We start from the raw sequence: 19,789 nt of genomic DNA on the forward strand, positions 1-19,789 counted from the left end.
TAATCCATCACAGAAAACAAATACAAAAATTCAATAGCGGGACCCACTATTGACCTTAAAAGAATCCACGGCTATAAATGATAACATCCAACGGTGAAAACTGAGCCACGGCACCTACAAATAAGAGAGTATCTCTGCCAACGAGGCCTGGCTTGGCTTTAAAAGGCATCAAAACACGTACTTTCTGTGGTCCCCACTTATGTCGGTCGCGTGTGGTCCGAACACTAACGTGTCCCACGCTGGTGGACTCAGAACCAGTAGGGTCCCACATGCAAAAGAGGTTGCGTAGCCTAGCCAGCTCATTTTTCACGTCTCCAAGGACTCTCTAGAGATTTTACATGACCTTACTTACTGTTGGATTCAAACTGAATAAATTTAAGTTCGATTCAGTTCATATATAATTGAGTTCAAATTTAAATTTAAATTCGTTAAAGTTAAGTTTAAATTATATTTGAATTTAATTTAACTTATTTTTCATTATCAAAATGATATTATTTTAATACATATCGATCAAAATAATATTATTTTATATTAAATTTTTTAATTAAAAAATCTAACGAGTAATTCTAATGAACTCGATTAGGACTGATTCATTTCAAGTTCATTCAAATTAAACTCAAACTAAAATTAATTCAATTTAAATCTAACTTTAATCATATAAAAGGATTCCACGTGAGGTTGGATGTTGGCTAATGCCCCTTTAAGTTACAAAAATTTCAGGAAGTTCGTAACAAAAAAAAAAAGATTTCAAATATTTTTCAAAAGGAAATTGTATAATTAATTTGTGCTAGATTTAATATTGTGTAGGGTATTCAACAAACGTTTTCTCTATCTTACACAAGTATGAAAATTACAAACTTTCCCAATTATGGGTCAGTTGTTGACATATCACATTTGAAGAATTTGTCACATCGAAAAAGAAGGTGCTGTAAACGAGGTCATCACTCCAATAAAACAAATTCATACCACACTTTATAATTAATAATTGAATAATATATTATTATATAATTAAATATTAATATATTTTTAATTTAAAATTATCTAATTATATATAAAATTAAATAATTTATTTATTGATACCAAACATACTAAATTAGTACAAATTTCAAGGAAAAACGAAATGTAATAAAAGCCGAGTATGAAAAAACATGTGATTCCCCTTTATACTAAACAATTTGATTAAATGAAAAAACATGTGATTTAATCTTTCTCTCTCCATTTGTCTGTTTTTTTTAAGCAATTATTTAACAAAGTACAATAAAGGAAAAATTAAATAATTTAATATTAAATCATAATTGAAAAAACACATCACCAAACACCATTTAAAATATAGATAAAATATAAAAATAATGTTGGCAAATAATATGTTATGTTGAAAACAATAATATAGCATTAAAAAATTTGGCGGAAAAGGGACGATTGCCGAATTTGAATATAGGATTTAACTTGTTTGGTCAATTCCCATTAAAACCTTGTAGTTTGACAAATTCTTTTTTCTGACCAACCTTCTTGAAATCTGATTGATGTGAATATGAATATGAATATGGCTTCAAAACGTGTAAGAAATGTGAATAGCAGAGGATTTTTCCCGTACTCACTCATGTATGTATGAAATTCACATCACTGACTAAATATACGAGTTTTAATTAAAAATTCGAACTTAAATTTTTATATTAAAATTTTTATTATTTTATTAATTTTTAGAGTCTAATTAAAGTTATTATTATCCAAATAATAAGTGGAAATTAGATTTTTTTTTCGAAATAGTTGAGCGGCTGTTGAATATCATAGAGTTTCATATTCTTTTAAAATCAGCCGTAAAAATTGTTGTTGTATATAATACGTATATTTTCGCTATGTACGCATTTTCAATATCAATACCAAAATCAATTTTCATTGAAAATATATTAAAAGCCATTAAGACAATAACTAATTAATAATTAGGCTTTAATGATTTTTATTTACTGATAGTAACGTCAGCTTTAGCGGATTTTTAATGGGAATCAAAACAGCTTTAGAATTTATTCATGCACGTCCAATAGCACTTTTGTTTGATAATAAAAGCGCGCATGTGACTGGGCCTAGTGGGTGTGACGTAATCGTAGAAAGCCACGTCGGAGAAAAACTTCAGCCGTTGATACACCGGCTAAATCAACGGTGATGCGGGTTTATCGGTGGGATGAGAAAAAGACATGTGATTGGAGGGATCTGACGTGGTAGCCTCATTTTTTTTCCCCGACAAAGTGACGTGTCTTGCAGGCACATGGTTTTACTACGCAACTCTTAGTGGGTCCCAGTTGACGTGGCCTTGAAGCAAATATTCAGATCGGATCCGAGTACAATTTTGTTCCATAATTATCATCAATCTAATTGCCAAAAAGCCCCTCCCGCCGCTTTTTCATCCAGGTTCCGTTCACACAGACCATCAACTTAGCAGAAAATGATGGGCTTGAATTTTTGTTATGGATTAAACAAGGTTCAGGTCCATTCCGAATTTTTGGGTCAGATCATTGTGTTATTTGTATACGGCGGCCACTCGGTCCATTGTCGAAGCCCTTCTTCATCTTCTCTTGGTCCAAGTCTTTCAATAGCCCCCACTTTAATATTACTGAAGTTTCATTCGTTGATGTTTATTAAAACCAGTAAATATTGTTGAATGTCTAATAAGGAGACATTTTAAGGACAATTTTCAGTTTTCGGATGTTTAAGGAAAGATTCATGTCACTTTAGCGTTGAAATTACTAATTCTGACACTGTTCATCATACCTAGGGGTCAGACAGTGTCTAAGTCTGCCGATTAGCATAACTAATGGGTAGGGCCAGCCTGTTATAAAGAGGATAAAATGTAGGCCAAACGATTATTTCCCACCCAAGCTATGTTACAATCTCAAGTTTCCACTCTTTAATTATAGAAATACCAAACACCCACCCATGGTCAGTTAAATTTAACGAAATCCTAACCCCTAAAAATTTAATCTTATTTTCCCCCCTAAAAGTTTAAAAACTAACATTTTTTCCCTAAGCTAAGTTTGAAAAGATCGTATTTCCCCTCATAGGGTTTAGTTTCCAAACCCTTTCACTTTCTCTGGCGCCATCGCTGGCCGTCTCCCCCTCCTGACAATTTCTCTTCCACCGACGGCCCCCCTCAACCCACTGGCGCAGAGAGACGTTATCTGGAAAGAGAAATCGTTTTCCCAGACAACGAAGACGAGATCGATCGATCTCGTCTTCATCGTCTGGGAAGACGACGAGTTGTCTTGTCTTCATCTTTCACGGCTTCTTCGACGCCGATCGGGCGTTCAAATGGGAGGAAATAGATCGCCAGAAGGAGAGGATGCTTCGGGAGGGAAAGACCGTCGGTAATGGAGCCGGAGATGTCGTCGGAGATTTTAAAACGAAACCCTAGCGTGAAACTGTCATTTTTTAAAACTTAGGCTAGGGGAAAATTTTAGTTTTTAAAGTTTATGAGGGCAAAAGTAGATTCTATTTTAGTTTATTTTTAATATTATAGAGAAAATGACGATTTTACCTTTACCACCGTTAATTTTAACTGCTCATGGGTGGATGTTTGGTATTTTCATAGTTAAAGGGTGGAAACTTGAGATTGAAGCATACCTTGGGTGGGAAATAGTCGTTTGGCCTAAAATGCATACAAAGAGGTGGCAAGAGTTTACAAATCAACCATGATCAGGGAAAGAAGAAAAATACATTATAACATAGTCTATTACCCTAAGGGCTAACTTAAATGATAAAAGAGGAAGTTTTATATATAAAAGAATGTAAATTCAAGTTTTTTCTGATAACATATTAGATTAAATTCTTAACATATTTGATTCAGTGATTGTGATTAGTTCGATCCTAAAAGTAACAATTCAGTTTGAACGGGATTCTCGTTCCCAGAAAAAAAAAAAAAAAAAGTTGGCTGCTCACCATGGCCGATATCACTGGGTCATATAGGGCTATAGTTGTGTAAAACATTTAGAACAAAAATCATCCCAAGAGGACGCTTTGAGATTATTCAGTTACAAGGAATTAAAAGATTCACCATATAATCAGATGTTGCAAACTGCATGAGCTTCCCTGCTACACTAAATACCTTGCACAGATTGAATTGAATTAGTGCATATCAGGCAAGTCTATCACTTCTCACCATTCGGTCATTCTTTTGAGGTCTCTGCACAGTCTTTCTTAAATCTGCTTCACTTTTTATCCATTCGCCTTCTCCTGTCACCACCCACGTGTTATGTTAGTTAACTGAGCTCCTTTGCATGATTTGATTAGCCTTTGGAACCATTTGTTTTAATCTTCTGCATAAGATAAGCCTAGACTCAGTCTAGGACACAGAAACACCAAACTTGTCTTAAAAATAAAAATGGCTCTCCAATTACCCAAAATCTTTGTTATGTTGAAAAATGTTTTCGTCATTTGGATGGTGACGACGGCTATGTTCAGTTGTTTTAGTGAGTCAAAATGTGAATTTGAGGCAATCTTCAACTTTGGAGACTCAAACACAGACACTGGTGGGTTTTGGGCTGCATTTCCTCGTCAGCGTCTTCCTTTTGGCATGACCTACTTCAAGAGACCAGCTGGTCGTGCTTCAGATGGGAGGAATATTGTCGATTTCTTGGGTAATATTTTTTGTAACTCTCTCACTAATGCTTAGCTTACTTTTATAATAGATTCCCACCATAACAATTAATCATTCTTATGAACTGTTTCTGAGTATTTGTTTGAAGTATATTTCAGATAAATCTCATTCTTATGATCTGAGTTGTACTGTCTTAGAATTAATAAGAACAATGGACTTCTGTTTTCTCTAGAATAAATACATTGTTTGATATTGAAGGCAGAGTAGTCATGAACTTCTGTTTCTCTGGCAAAAGCTTTGTCAAGTTGTTTCCTGATAACCATCCATTTTGTAGGCATTCTTGTTTTCTTAGTTGTATTTGTCTCCTGCTCAACGATTGTAGATTTCTTCCATGTTGTTTTGCTCTAAACTTGAGCAGAATTTGAGCCTTTTATACTGAACTAACAACAGTAGTTTAATGCATAAATTGAAGATCAGATTCAGCACCATAAAGCCAATGTTGAAAAAGGTGTGATTCCAATTATAGGGATATGCATTCCAAAAGGCACAGGTCAATGAAACTTTTTGTCGTTCATTAATCCTTTAGTTTTCCAGGCTGGAGCTTTGCTAGATGACAAATAGTACCTCTACAATGCTCTCTTTCGCCTTCCCTTTCTCACCGACTTTTCTTTTTTGATTAATAATTGTATCTAGATTAATTGCAACAAATTATTATTATTATCTTTTGTACCTTGACAGCTCAAGCCCTGGGATTTCCATACATAGATCCATATTTACAATCAATCGGATCGGATTTCAGACATGGGGCCAATTATGCTACGGCAGCCTCAACTGTTCTTTTGCCCAAAACTTCCTTGTTTGTTAGTGGACTTAGCCCATTTTCTCTGGCTATCCAACTCAACCAAATGAAGGAATTCAAGACCAGAGTGGAAGAATTTCACTCCTCTGGTAAAACAGGTATATATATATACATGAATTAAAACCATTCTAGTTTCGAATTAAAAAAATAAATGCATTTGTTTCTTAGGCTCAACAAAGCTGCCTTCACCGGACGTCTTTAGAAAATCTATATACAGTTTCTTTATCGGGCAAAATGATTTTACATCCCAATTAGCAGATATTGGTATAAGTGGTGTGAAGAAGTTTCTTCCTGATGTGATTAATACAATTGCTTCGACAATCAAGGTGAAAAATTAATAATGGCTGAACCCTCCTAAGTTAATGACCCATATGGTTAATACATATTCATCAAATTTCAATTTCCAGGAGATATATGCATTTGGTGGACGCACATTTTTTGTATTGAATCTTGCACCAATTGGCTGTTATCCTGCATTTTTGGTTGAGCTTCCACATAACAGTACTGACATCGACGTGTATGGCTGCTTGCTTTCTTACAACAAGGCTGTGGGGGATTATAATTCCATGTTGAAGGAGACACTTGACCAAATGAGAAATGATCTTCCAAAGGCTAACCTCATTCATGTTGATCTCCATTCCATGTTGCTAGATCTCTTTCGACACCCAACAGCTTATGGTAAAATTTTTATATTGTTCATCCACTACTCTAAATTATTGTTCATCGAATTTGTGTAATTGTTTTGGCAGGACTTAAGTATGGTCCCAAGGCTTGTTGTGGGCATGGAGGGGGTGCCTATAATTTCGATGCTGGTGTTTATTGTGGAAATAGCAAGGTGATTAATGGGAAAAATGTAACAGCCACAGCCTGTAGTGACCCTTTTAATTATGTCAGCTGGGATGGAATACATGCCACTGAAGCTGCAAACTTACTTATGACTAAGGCCATTCTCAATGGCTCTTTCTTTGATCCTCCTTTTCCCATTAACAAGCTCTGTGATCTACATCCTATACCTTAATCTTTCCTCTTTTCATTGATAATAAAATATCTACTGTCTACCTTGTTTATTCTTTTTCAATCAGACTAATAATTTGCATCAATTCTTGAAATCAAAGTACTGCAATTTTTTTTAATCATTAATCTGATCAAAATAAAAAACAAATTGAAGTATCTTTCACTTGTGGAAAAGGAGGCAAAATGTACAAAACAAGTAATTGAAGTGGTATGTGTTAAGGAACATACTCATTTTCCAGTGCTGGCTGTGTTCTAACCATTGCTGCTGCAGGCATTTTACTTCCTCTAATCCATATTGTATCAAAAGCAACTCCTTTTTCAGCTTCACTCTCCATTTTTTTCATCTTCCTCATTTTAACTACCTTATATATAACCAATCCAGCCAAAATTAACACAACCATCACACCAAATACACTCACCCACCATTTCTCAGTCCCGGTTTGTTTCGCACCACCTTCCGGAGGAGGCGGCAGAGATGGAATTATAATCGCAAAACGCCCTGAAACTTTTGTAGTGCACGCATTTAGCCCACTTACGTTGGTGATTTGAATTGTTTTACTCAAACCAAAACTCGCACATTGTGTTGTCACATTTTTATCTGCAACCTCAAAGTTAGGAAAAGTAATGGTAATAGGATCATCTCCCATGAAGCTGAAACCTAGCACCTCCTCATCGCCCAATTTTGTTAAATTTGAAGCATCATAAACAGTGAAGCCAACAACTGGTGTCACCATGGAATAATTGCGCACTGCGAAGTAAGAAGAAGACCAATTTCCTAAATTTTCATAGACTATAGCTAGCCTCTTGGCATAAGGCATTGTAGCAATCCTTGGTGGGATATTAATAGAATTGTAATTTGCTCCTCTTGCCCAAAATGTGCCGCTGCGTAGCCTAATAGCTGAAAGGTGCATGCCGCTGTAGTTAGAAGGCAGTGAAATATTGAACAGTTGGCCTGTATGATGTTCTGGAAGATTTTCATTTACAGAAGTGTAAAATAATTCATCTAATAAATCAACATCACTGTAATTTAACCCATCCGCCATTGAAGATGACAATAAACAAACAATCAGGCAGATGATAAACCGACTTTTTAATTTTAAATGAATCCATCGAAGCTCACTTGTGATTTTCATGTCGAACGATTTTCAACAAGAAACCAATCATCAAGATTCATCTTCTTCCAATTTCAGGCAGCATTCAAATATTTTGGACAATAACTAACCACCAAAGCTAGCTTTCTTCTTCTTCTTCTTGAGACCAAACCCACGAAAATTGAAGGATCCTTCCTCAATATGGGATCTAATATTGCATGCAACGCAAGAATCATAAATTAAAGAGCTTCGTTGAGAACAGGTAAACCAAAATCACCTTGAAAAAAAATGATTGATGACAGAATTAAAGAGTAAGTGGGTGAGTTGGAAAACCTAGCAATGAATGGAAGAAGGTTACACTGATGACAATATTAAATTCATATCAGGCTGGCACCATAATAACCAAATTAAAAAAAAAAAAGGATCCTTTTGAGTTGGGTTATGGTACTTTCCATATCTTCTAATTTTGTATAAATTCCTCTTCAGTTGGGTTAGTTGGTGGTGACACGAACGGTGCCAACGAAGGCTTAGGATAGCATCTCCGCAAGAGAAGACAGAAATTTCTACTTCACTTTCACTTCCATAATTAGTTTTTCTTAAATTTAGCCATGCCGTTAGGTCAAAATCAACTGTTCTTATAATTTTATTTTATTTTTAATGAAATTCCGAACTTCTTCACCATTTTAACGACCTTCTTAGTTTTATATTGTAAGTTACAAATGAAACCACCATTTCTTCTTGTTGCTAAAGCTTACTACGAGGCCGGCATCTGTTAATTTTGTATGACATTTGGAAAGTGATGCGCTTGTTTACGTAAATTCTGCTATTACTCAGTCAACCTAAATGGAGAAACGTCCGCCCCAATCCTAGCCTTCCCAATTGTGGAATCAAGTCCTGTTAACGTTTTAGTTCATACCAGTTTAATAGTGAATTGAACCCCCTTATCATATGCAATAATATAAGGGATATCAAAATTTTTGCCCAAAAAATCAATTTTATATAACAAATTATCACATATATAAACATTTTTATCATAAGTTGAGAAAATTTCAAAAATACCCCTCATTTGACCAACTACTATTGATAGTTACTGTTTACACATGAATTTTGATTTTGTTACTATTTAATTACACAAAAATTTCTGCAATTCTCTCATATTCTATGAGTATCTTTCTTTTGTTCATCTAAAGACATCAATAATTAACTCAAATCCTAAATTATTAATTATTGATGTTTAGATTTTTTTAATTAGATGAGTGATAATAAAAAGTGTTTTAGTTGAAAACTCAAATTTTAAATTGTGTATCTGTGAAAGGACAAATTGACGATCTTGCTAAGGGTTTGGATTGAAGATGAGAGTAATTTCTATATTGTGGTATAACTATTTAATGTCTGAAAAATATAACAAATTTATATAAGCGTATCTATTTAAGGATAAAAATTTCAGTATCCCATAAGATAATATGTACCTTTAGTTTCGAATAGTTGTATTTAGATAATGTTTTTTTATATGATTTAATATTTTTTTCTTCTTAATTCAAAATTATCCAATCTTATAATTATTATTTGAATACAAATTAAACATTTAAAACTAAGTGCATATACCGTATCAATACAACAAATAATGTTAACATTATTTTATATAGTGAATTATATTTTCTCACCGAACGTATTGTTGAAAAATACTTTTTTTAACTCATTAAATATATAAATAATATTTTTTTATCTAAGACATAATTTTGTCAACAGAAATTTGATGACAGAAGAGAAAAATGTTATTTTCTTAAAATTGTTTAAAATTATCCGATTATCAAACCGAATCAATATTTAAATCAAAAGTCAAATAAATAATTTACGTAACAATACATATTCGACCCTACTTGGTGCCGCAGGGAATCCGGACTCTCTTTGTAGCCTCAGCCATGTATCAGAGAGCCTCAAACGTGGATTACAGATAGAGAAGTAGCCAATCAGAATGACAAAGTGATCCACGTGTCAAGTAGAGAAATTGGTGTCGGAAATATAACAGTAAAAATTATGAACCAGAAACGCAAGGTCTAAAATAAAGTCAAGATAAAGAGTATCGCTCTCCTCAACAAAATATCAATCAAATGGCAGCGACGGCGTATGCGGCGGCCACTGCTGCGTTGACTCCACGTGTCTACATCACCTCCACCGTCAAATCTCCAAGCTGCTCTACTCTTCCTTTTCTTCCTCCTCGTTTGTCCCTCTCATCTTTCTCTTCTTCCAGTAAACACGTTTCAGGTACAACAACACGCATTTTGTTAAAATCGTCGTGTTTACAAGCTTGCATTGTTGGTTCTTAGTGAAATTTGTACATGCAGAAACAATAACTGGATTACTTATTATAGGGTTTTGTGGTTGGTATTTGGTAATAGTAAAAGAATTTACTTGGAGGAGAATGATTTAGGACTTGGAAGGTGGATAATAATGTTGTTTCAATTATATAACTGAAATAATTAAAATGTGTTTTGATAATTGACCCTCCCCTTGCGTTTTCATGGCGATTGCAAGTGAGGGCTCAAAAGAATTTTATTTATTTTCCCTGAGATATAATCTAGCAACCTAATGAGCAAACCTTATTAGGTTAGTGTTTGAATTGCTTGAGGAAGGTGAATATTCTTCTGCTTTATAATTGAACTAATTTCTCCATCACTGGTTTGAGCAAGTTGCTTTAAAATTTAAATCTTTGTGCTTGCTGATGCTTCTTTGCCTCTCCAATAGAGTCCCAGAGGTTTTCTTCACTCCAGACCAGAGCTTCTTCAGAAGAGTCTCCTGTTGATGCTAATGAACTTTTTGCGGACTTGAAGGAAAAGGTGAGAATCAAAGCTGACAATCGAGGTTGCCATATCATTTGTGTGCACTTTTTTGGCTTATGCGAACTCATCCTTGATAATTGAATTCGATTATCCATCCTTAACTTATTTTTCTCTGGTCATGTTTAATAGTGGGATGCGGTTGAAAACAAGTCCACTGTAATTCTTTACGGAGGTGGGGCGATTGTTGCCGTTTGGCTATCATCAATTGTTGTCGGCGCCATCAATTCAATCCCATTGGTATGTGATTTTTTAAATGACACATCATTTTCTCTCTTTTATTTGGTATTCTTGAAGATACTAATGCCCCATAAGTTTTTCACTGCTTTGTCATGATTTAATTGTTTACATGTAAATCTGCTATCATTTTTTCTTTTCTCTCCTGAATACCTGTGAATCAATCTGAAGTTTTATTTTAATCTTACCAGCTTCCTAAGATCATGGAGTTAGTTGGGCTTGGTTATACTGGATGGTTCGTATACAGATACCTTCTCTTCAAGGTAAGATTAAGAGACAGCCAAACCTCACATGCTTTTAGTTTCATGTTTTCTGGGTACTTCCTGAAACTGATATTATGCTGGTATAAAAGCCTTGTTACATTGTATTATACTGAATCTGCGATTCTCTCCTTTTTACAAGGTAAATGGATAGGGAACATTTGTATATTTAGATGTTTAAACCAAATATTTTCAACAGCACTGGAAAATTGTATGTGTTATCTGAACTTGATGAAAAAATACCCATTGCTTGGGAAAAGAGACATGGCATGTTTTTGAAATCGCCTTTGACTCAAACTTTGCGGTTGTAGATATATTCATTTTGGCTTGATGTGAATGAAATTAGAAACATTAGTAATTTGTTTCATGCATTTAAGATGATTGAATTCTAAAGACTTGAATTATTTCTTCAGTCTAGCAGAAAAGAACTGGCCACGGATATTGAAGTATTGAAGAAGAAGATTGCTGGAACTGAATAGATATCACTTATAATGTGGTAGCAATTTATATTTGTTTCCTATCATGGTTTATTTTGGCCCTCTGTTCCCCTGTATAAGAGGCATTTGTATCCTATAATGTAGAGTAGGCTCGGAATGGATATCTTTCATGGTTGTATGTCTCAATTTGTTAACGGAATAAAATTTGACAATTTGATGTGTATGGTTTCACTGAATGCTTATTCTGCTTTGATACATAAAAACAATTATATAACATAATCACAAATTTTAATACAAAACAAGTCGCTTCGAGAATTAAATTGAATCAAAGCCCAACACACAATACGAATTAGAGTTGTTTCTCACGGTGAAAAGTGAGCATGTTTCCTTATAAATATATTATCAAAATACATGGGTCTCACGAGCTGCGCTGCATTCATAAACTCAAAACAATACGGTCAGAAGACAGACCTCTACAAATTTACATATTTCTCAATACTCAATTTTCAAGCACGACTCAGCCTGGAGCAAAGCGGGTATTCTAATGGTATATCAACCCCCATACCGAAGTATATAGTGCATGTTTTGTCTACTTATTACATTTTAAGTTCAGTTCCAGTCATGAGATGAAACAGCTTAGAGCTACCAAAATCAATTTCATTTGGAAGCCAGGAGAATAACGGGCAGCACAGAGTTAGTGCCTGATGGTAAGCTCAGCCCTAAGGTGGAGTACTCCATTTATGAAGTACAGACTGTCTTCAGCCATGAAGGCGGTCCATGGTATGGCAAATAAGTTTCTGTACCCAACTGCCTTTCCTCCAGTGAAGGTATAGTTGCCTTTGTATTTGCTAAAAAACTCCTCTGTTGGCTTTGATCGTGCCGCAAACTCATAATCCACAGCAAAACTCACTGATCCCTTCTCCTGCATCCCCAGAAACAGCCCAAAACAATGAAAAGAGCTTTGCTGGTCCATGTTGCAGTGAGCAGACAAGAAGAACCCTTGTCCACCCAAGTGGAATGCCTGAGAATACACCCGACCGGATGGAAACAGATTAGCACACTCCTCCCGTTTCAAGTCCAAGTACACTACACATTGCTGCCAAGGAAGTTCAAATTCCACCACCTTAACAGGTCGATACTTGTATGCACGTTCAACAAACCGACGATTCATTGTGCCTGCCTCCTCAGCAGCCAATATTCTTTGCCGATGTGGGGCTTCTGCTTTAAAAAACAGTGCCTCAAGCACTACCTTGGATGCAACATCATGATCAAAGTCATTACAGGTTAAAACCTTCTTCAGCTTACGGCAGGTTAAATAAGGAAAGCGAATAAATCGTGCAAGACGTGAACCCAAAACTTCCCTCCTCTCCTCCACTCTAGGGTACTGGGTTTTGGCCCACTTCAACACAAAATCATATACTGCATCTTCTGATGCAATTTGAAGATCATCACTAGACAATATTGCCTCAATTCCAGCTAAGGGCAAAACCATTACCTCATCTTGGAACCTAATGAAAAGTACAAACCTCAAATAAGCCTCCAAACCACAAAACATTAACTCACAATAATTTATATGCAGAATTAGTGCTAGATGATACATCCATTATAATGATTAAAAATCTCCAGTTTCAAGTCAAGGGAACATAACAAGGTAAAGAAGGGACTTACTTGGTCATGTCCTTATAACGACATGCAAGGAACTGCCTTGCAGCATCAGTCAATGGTTGGACCGCTTCAGCCATTAAGACACTGGAAGGAAGCTCCAAATAAAGCAATGCAGACTCTGGCGTCATGGACATATTTCTCAATTGTCGACTGCAGTATCTCATGCATGAAACAACTTCATATTTGTCAGCAGCCATTAGCACATCAAGCAAAGCAGGAGGAGAAGTAGTGGACAAGGTATTGCTATACATAAAATTCAGGAGCTCCATGAGGGCAGCTTCCTCTGTTCCAGAGGAAAAAAAAAAACAAAGGGTACAGAAATTGTGAGTTAACTTCATCTGGTGACACCTGTCAAATTTACAATTGATTACAAATACGACTAACAATGAACTTAGGACAGATGAAAAAAATGTGCTCAATACACCACATATAATCAAGAAATTCCACACAGAAATAATTGCTTCAGTATGTACTAGCCTTTGTGATTTGACTTTACCAGATGCATTTATTCTGAGGGTTACATGTCGCTGCTCTGACTCCTTCATCCCATTTGAGAAGAGCTACAAAAAATAAAGGAAACCAATCAGGAAGAAACCACCTATCAAGGATCATAGCAAGAAGGAACCATTATTACTATCTTAGATTAAAAATCAATAATAATCATATATAACCTTACCTTGTAGAAGAAAGGACTTTTTGCTGCCAAAATAGGAGAACTTATGTGCAAGGTTTTAACTCTCACAACCGCAGAACAATCCATGCTCCCAGTTGATTCATTGCCGTTTACAGATTCATCACCTAAACAAAATTTGGTCAAGGCTTAAAAAGTACAGAATCATGGAAAGCAACAGATTACTCTCCCCACACAAATAAACAACAAGAGTTTTAAAAATCAAAAAGTGGCTTAAACGTGAAGGTTCAGAATAAAATCTTGGAAACCCCACAAGCAAAAATTTCATTCCAAAAGCTAGCAATCCTCAATTGTTTTGCTGACAGGCTTCTGCATCAGCATTAATTAGAAAAGTTCTCTAATCTTTTCCCTAACATATTCAACTATCTTTTGAACCTTGGCTAACTAAAGCCCAAGCCCAAGTCTACCTTTTAATTTCTATGATTACTATCTGAGACAGGGAAAAAGAAAAAGAAGAATGGAAGATTATTAAATCCTCTAGTTGATTGATTGAAGGAAATCTAATAAAGATTTTTTAAGATATTAATAATAAACATATGCACCACATTCATTAGAAATTAAAAAATAAAACATATCACTACCTGAAGGTGACTCTTCAATCATTGCCTCCACTTCCTCGTCTTGATTTTCACAGCCTACACAATCATCCATATCAGTCTGGTTAACATTGAAAATCTGCTCCTCAGGGCAAACAGGAAGATCCACAGCTGCAAAAATTGCAGGTGTCAATCAACATCCATCGGGTAGTACACCAGAGAACCAAAATATATACAGATATGTAAACATAAAATCACAGATACCCATGCCAACATACAATAGTACATTGTGCAATCAATTAATCCATCTCAGCTTAAGAAACTATACTTTCAATAAGACAACAGACTCCGTTTCTCCATTACCTCCGTCACGGCACAACATAGTTTGATCAATCAAAAAAGCTTCTCTCATATGCTAGTCCACATTCTTTCATTTTACTTAGAATAAAAAAATTTTTGCTAGCTAGTACTGGATTTCACCGAACGATTAGGTCTTCATCACGTGAAATAACGTGACAAGCTAAGAACCGTGATAATCATAGTCTTTAAGTAATACGATAAACTAAAACTTAAAATCTAAGTTCAAATCACAGTAACACAAAACTTAAGTACTCAATCCAAGCTTTTCCAGGTCAAAATCGATGAAAAGAACATAAAACAGGAGCAATTAAAACGTCGAAATTCCATTGAAAAAGCTAAGATATAGCCGGAATTATTTGACAACAATAAACAAAAAATAAACAAAAGAAAATTACCAAGCTTGAAACATATATACACCCATTACCGTTAGTAGGTTGAAAATGATGAGAATTCCTTCAAAGTAAGTTAATCGCCCTGTTTCTAATCGTGTTTTATTTTCTCATCTTTCAGAACCAACAAAAGGTCTCCATACTACAATTATTATAATACATATATATACCCATTTCCATTGCTTCAACCTTCTCGGAATACAAACAAAAACGTAACTACCCATCAACGAAAATTAAGAAGAAAGTACTCACATGTTTCCTTTTTAATATCTTCTCTCCGTCTCTTGCGATGCCTAGCCCAATCAGCAATACTATTACAGCCCTCACCATCGGGCCTACTGTCCGCCTGCTCGCCCATGATCTCGATCCTAAGCAGGCGGTCCGAGAAATTGCTATCGTTGAAAGCGAAGCCGAAATCTCCCTCGGAAGCTGATGCAGTACGTGAAAAATCAGAGTCCATTACTGTTCTGGGATCAAATAGATCCGTATTCGTCTCTCTCATTATCTCCTAAAACCTCTTTCTTTCTTCTCTCTAGCTGAACCGTTGCAAATCATCAAAGAGAGAAAGAAAAATGTGAAACCCTAATATACCGATCTGGAGTTATCTAGAAATGGGCGCAAGTAAGCGAATTGGGTCATCTTCTTTTGTGTATTTTAAGTATTTTATTACTATTTTAAATTATTATTGTTAAAACAAAATTTTTATAAATTTGTTTGGGAAGCAAGAAAAGACAGCAACGTTTAAGGTTTGCGTGGCTAACTAAAATTGTGGTATCTTTTTTTTTTTTTTCTCCCTTTTTACCTTGATTTTTTTTTTTTTATTCTTACACTTTAATAATAAATGTATTGGCTAAATCAAATACTTCATTTTTAATGTCTCACAGTTTGACATTTAGTACCAAAAATCATTTTAATTATAAATCTCCAGTTTTCAATTACAGATTTTTTTTCCATGAACATCTTTGTCTCATCTCAAACATCAAGAAAGAGATGAAGTCTCTTTATCTTTGTCAATAAAGAGACAATATCTCTTTATAGAGGAAGACAAAAAAAACTTTACTGAAGATAGCTCCAATTCTCCTGTTGTATTTTTAGAGGTGGTCATAGTCAAAAACAGCCATAAGCGAGGGGAAAAAAACATAAGGATTTAGAGAGTGAAATTATCACTTTTCAAAATTTAAAAATTTTGAGCGAGATAAAATTATCAAATTTTTAAACTTGAGGAGTAAAATATGATAAAAACTTTAATTTTTTAAATTTTTTAATAAATGATGATTTTACCCCTAACCCTAATTGAAATTTTTAATATAAATTTTATCATAAATAGATATTTGAATTTTTGAAATTTCACAAATATGCATCTGTCTTTGTATTAAAACTTCTGTGAGAAATAATTATTTAGCCAATACGAAATAAAATAGGTAACAATGAAATTCAATATGTTCTCTTATACAGTAATTTTATCTTATTTTTCAATCTTAAATTTGATTGTGATGCGCATAAAAACGTAATCAAATAATTTTATTGATAAGATGAGGTTGAATACATTATTTTGGACTTAGATCAAGTTTTACATCTTACACAGACAATATTTATCTGGGCTTGATGAACCAGGTTTTCGTTGGCATTTTACACCATAAAATGGAACTCGCATAGCTTCACATTGCTTGAAACAGTCCTTTGAATCTCTACATGTCCCTAGAGCTAGCCAACCTCCGGGAGGATATGTTTCAATTTTCTCACCTGAAAATAAATAATAAATCAAATACATCAATTTCATTCACTAATCAAAATAATAATTCAAAAAAAAAAAATTGTTAATTTCTTTAATCCTATTATTTGTCACTTCAAATCTCATTTTTGTAAAAATAAGAAAAGAAAAATTATACATTAGATGAAAAATTAAACTGTTTGTAACGTACCAGAAGTCAAAATTAGGGCAAAACATAAAAACATTGCCGAAAAGAAACATTTCTTGAGAGCTGCGTTTGTAATCGCCATACTTGGTTTGTGGGTAACAAACAATACTTGTTTGAGTTGAAGCATATGTGGACACATACATACATACTCATATTTATAATATTTCAAAAATTATTTTTAAAGTAGAATAATTAATGATTTCTATGTTTTAATATGATGCCAGTTTACAATTCCATATGTAGTTAAATGGGCATTTAATTATTTACTCACAAAATCCACCTCGTTAAATAATAAGATTTGTTTGTATATATAATTTAATTCTATATATAGTTTAATTTTGTATATAATTAAATTGACATTTAAAGATTTATTTAATTTTATGCCAAAAGACTTATTCCCACCCAAGGTTCAACCCTCAATTTTTAATTGTAAAATTTTAAAAACTCAAATATTTACTCATAAATTATTAAAATTAACAAATTTCAAACAAATTGTTTTTGTTTGGACAACAAATGAGCAGGGTGTTAAGAGATAGTTGGAAAGGAGAGATAACACCAAAGAGAGAGAGAGACATCGCTAGAGAGGGCAGCGGTTCGTTAGAAATGTGTTACTGAAAATTGAAGTCTTAAGAGGAAAATGTAACTTTTTAAAACTTAAGTCTAGGAATAATTGTTAATTTTTAAGGTTTAAAGAGGAAAATGAGATAAAATTTTGTTTTTTTAATAGGGAAAAGGAGTATTTTCCATCCAAATTTTATTTTAATCTCAAATCATGCCCACGGCAGATGAAAGATCTAAATACTTACCCATGAACTAACTATCATCTAAATTTTTAGTTAAGGATAGGGGTAAAATCACCAATTTACCTATAAACCCTAAAATTTTGAAATTTATATCATTTTCCCCCCATATTTTAAAAAATAACACTTCAACATATTCTAAAAGATTGAAAGTTTAGATGTCACCCATAAGGTTTGTTTCTTTCTTCGAACACCATCATTCTGACTAACAATCGACGTTTTTCACCCATATTTCAAATTTAGCTACGAAGGATGATGAAGGATAGCCTTCCAGAAGTGATGATAAAGGACAACAAAACATCGTTTTTTGTCGTGTTATCCAAACAACGCTTTGCCATCCAAGGTTGTCCTTTGTCTGAGAAGACCTTCATTTCTTCCTGATTGCAAATCAGTTTCTTAACTCACTAGAGATGAAACCTAAAAAGGGAGAAAAGTAAAATTTTCAAAGTTTAATCATGGGGTAAATGTGAGTTTTCTAAACTAAGAAGAGAAATAATATAAATGTTTTAAGGTTTATAGGTAAAATGATGATTTTATCTCTGTTTCTAACTTAAAAATTTTTCATCTATCATGGGTATGATTTTAAGATTATACTAAAATTTGGGTAAAAAATTATCCTTTTTTCCTTTTTAATATCACTAGTTAAAAGACAATTTCGTCTCTAAAATTAATCGATTTTGTTAAATTTAATAATACATAAATAAGTATTTAGATTTTTGAAATTTTGTCAGTGGGAGTTTGAGAGAAAACTAAACTTTGGGTGGGTTTATCTTTTGGCCTTAATTTTAGGGAAAATGACTATTTCCCACCCATTTTTTAGCCCTATCTCAAAAACATATCCACGCCAGATGAAAAACCCATACACCTACCCAAAGTTTAATATGTTTGCATCCACCCATATATTTTTTGTTAGATGAAGGGGTAAATTCGTCATTTCGTCAATAATATTAAATAATTAAAATTTTATCTCATTTTCCCCCCATTAATTTGAAAAACTAGCATTTGTCTCATAAATTAAGTTTTAAAAAATTCACTTTTCTCCCCTGAAATACAACCACTTTTTCCGGTGACGACGAAAAAATTTTCGTCTAGAGGTCGACCACCTCTAGACGACGAAGCGTCGTCTAGACTCTATTCTAGATGACAAGCATCGTCCAGAGAAAGGACGAGCGTCATCTAGAGAATGGACGAGCACTCGTCACTCTCCTTCCAGTCACGTCGTCGCCGGTAGCCGGAGGGAAAATGAAAAAAAAATTAAGGATTTGAGGGGGTGAAAGTCACTTTTCAAAGTTTAGGGATGGGGGTAAAGTTTAACTTTTAAAATTGGAGGGAGAAAAAAGATAAAATTATATCACTGGAATGTAAACAGTAAAATAACGGTTTTACCCCTCTATTTAATAGAGAATTTAACGGCAGTTTAAAGATAGGTAGGTGTTTGAGTTTTTCATCTGGTGTGAGTATACTTTTGAGATAGGGCTAAACAATGGGTGGGAAATAGTCCTTTCCCCTTAATTTTAATATCTAGTCCCTGATACAGTTTCTTGTTACAATTTCATTGGTTTGGTTCTTTATCTAATATCGGTGCTAACCAGAGAAATACAATGCCAATTAAAGTATGTTAACATAAGATATTAAGATTTAAATATGTTGTAATCCTACGACAACCATTCTTCAAACTTATATAAACAAGAAAATCAACAATTTAATTATATTTATAGTATAATGTTTGTTAGATATTCTCAAATTTTGAAGGTCGGTTTGCTCGAAATTCGATCTTATATTCTGGATATTATGTAAAGACAGTGGTAAATTCTTACGCTAAGAATCCAAATATTCCAACTGATGTCAGGTTTGACATATTCAATCACTGTTATTTTCATTAAAAATCTTCGCTTTTTTATCTTAGTTCCTGTTTAATTGCGGATTTTTTCCGGTTGAAAAAAGGAGAGAAATGATGATGCACGTGTCGCACGCAGTGGCAAAATAAAACCTTCCGGCGAATTGTCCTCCTGGTAAATGATCTATTTGACCCTCTACAAGGTAGAAAAAAAACTGCACAAGAAGGTCACCATTAATAATTCAATTAATTATTATCCTAATTATATT

General features: G+C 34.0%; 4 protein-coding genes and 1 long non-coding RNA gene across 7 annotated transcripts; 2 read left to right on the forward strand and 3 right to left on the reverse strand.

Annotated features, from left to right (window-relative positions):
• The first annotated feature begins 4,070 nt into the window (after nucleotides 1–4,070).
• LOC123216038 (GDSL esterase/lipase At4g01130) lies at nucleotides 4,071–6,525 on the forward strand. Of its 2 annotated transcripts, none has more exons than XM_044636392.1 (5): nucleotides 4,071–4,628; nucleotides 5,327–5,536; nucleotides 5,616–5,773; nucleotides 5,855–6,125; nucleotides 6,197–6,525. In XM_044636392.1, exons 1-5 carry the CDS (start codon nucleotides 4,373–4,375, stop codon nucleotides 6,463–6,465), a joined length of 1,164 nt encoding a protein of 387 aa, XP_044492327.1. In that variant the 5' UTR covers nucleotides 4,071–4,372; the 3' UTR covers nucleotides 6,466–6,525. The 2 variants fall into 2 exon arrangements, with proteins under 2 accessions (XP_044492327.1, XP_044492326.1); XM_044636391.1 differs by having other exon boundaries at nucleotides 4,075–4,628; nucleotides 5,327–5,545.
• Nucleotides 6,526–6,562: 37 nt separating this feature from the next.
• On the reverse strand, nucleotides 6,563–8,092 carry LOC123216039. The gene has a single exon (XM_044636393.1). The coding sequence runs from the start codon at nucleotides 7,592–7,594 to the stop codon at nucleotides 6,677–6,679; it is 918 nt and encodes a 305-aa protein (XP_044492328.1). The 5' UTR covers nucleotides 7,595–8,092; the 3' UTR covers nucleotides 6,563–6,676.
• Nucleotides 8,093–9,582: 1,490 nt separating this feature from the next.
• LOC123216040 (protein CURVATURE THYLAKOID 1A, chloroplastic-like) lies at nucleotides 9,583–11,554 on the forward strand. Its single transcript, XM_044636394.1, has 5 exons — nucleotides 9,583–9,817; nucleotides 10,298–10,389; nucleotides 10,522–10,629; nucleotides 10,818–10,889; nucleotides 11,300–11,554. The coding sequence occupies exons 1-5, from the start codon at nucleotides 9,664–9,666 to the stop codon at nucleotides 11,363–11,365; spliced, it is 492 nt and encodes a 163-aa protein (XP_044492329.1). The 5' UTR covers nucleotides 9,583–9,663; the 3' UTR covers nucleotides 11,366–11,554.
• Nucleotides 11,555–11,672: 118 nt separating this feature from the next.
• LOC123216037 (BTB/POZ domain-containing protein POB1-like) lies at nucleotides 11,673–15,617 on the reverse strand. Of its 2 annotated transcripts, none has more exons than XM_044636390.1 (6): nucleotides 15,217–15,617; nucleotides 14,261–14,314; nucleotides 13,665–13,786; nucleotides 13,485–13,548; nucleotides 12,992–13,271; nucleotides 11,673–12,831 (listed from the first exon to the last, which is right to left on the reverse strand). In XM_044636390.1, the coding sequence occupies exons 1-6, from the start codon at nucleotides 15,464–15,466 to the stop codon at nucleotides 12,018–12,020; spliced, it is 1,584 nt and encodes a 527-aa protein (XP_044492325.1). In that variant the 5' UTR covers nucleotides 15,467–15,617; the 3' UTR covers nucleotides 11,673–12,017. The 2 variants fall into 2 exon arrangements, with proteins under 2 accessions (XP_044492325.1, XP_044492324.1); XM_044636389.1 differs by having other exon boundaries at nucleotides 14,261–14,386; nucleotides 15,217–15,614.
• Nucleotides 15,618–16,458: 841 nt separating this feature from the next.
• LOC123216041 lies at nucleotides 16,459–17,012 on the reverse strand. The gene is made up of 2 exons (XR_006502185.1): nucleotides 16,887–17,012; nucleotides 16,459–16,707 (listed from the first exon to the last, which is right to left on the reverse strand). It is a non-coding gene; the product is annotated as an uncharacterized LOC123216041 (long non-coding RNA).
• Between the last annotated feature and the right edge of the window lie 2,777 nt (nucleotides 17,013–19,789).

This window comes from Mangifera indica, chromosome 5 (assembly GCF_011075055.1).
Source record: "Mangifera indica cultivar Alphonso chromosome 5, CATAS_Mindica_2.1, whole genome shotgun sequence".
NCBI lineage: Eukaryota > Viridiplantae > Streptophyta > Magnoliopsida > Sapindales > Anacardiaceae > Mangifera > Mangifera indica.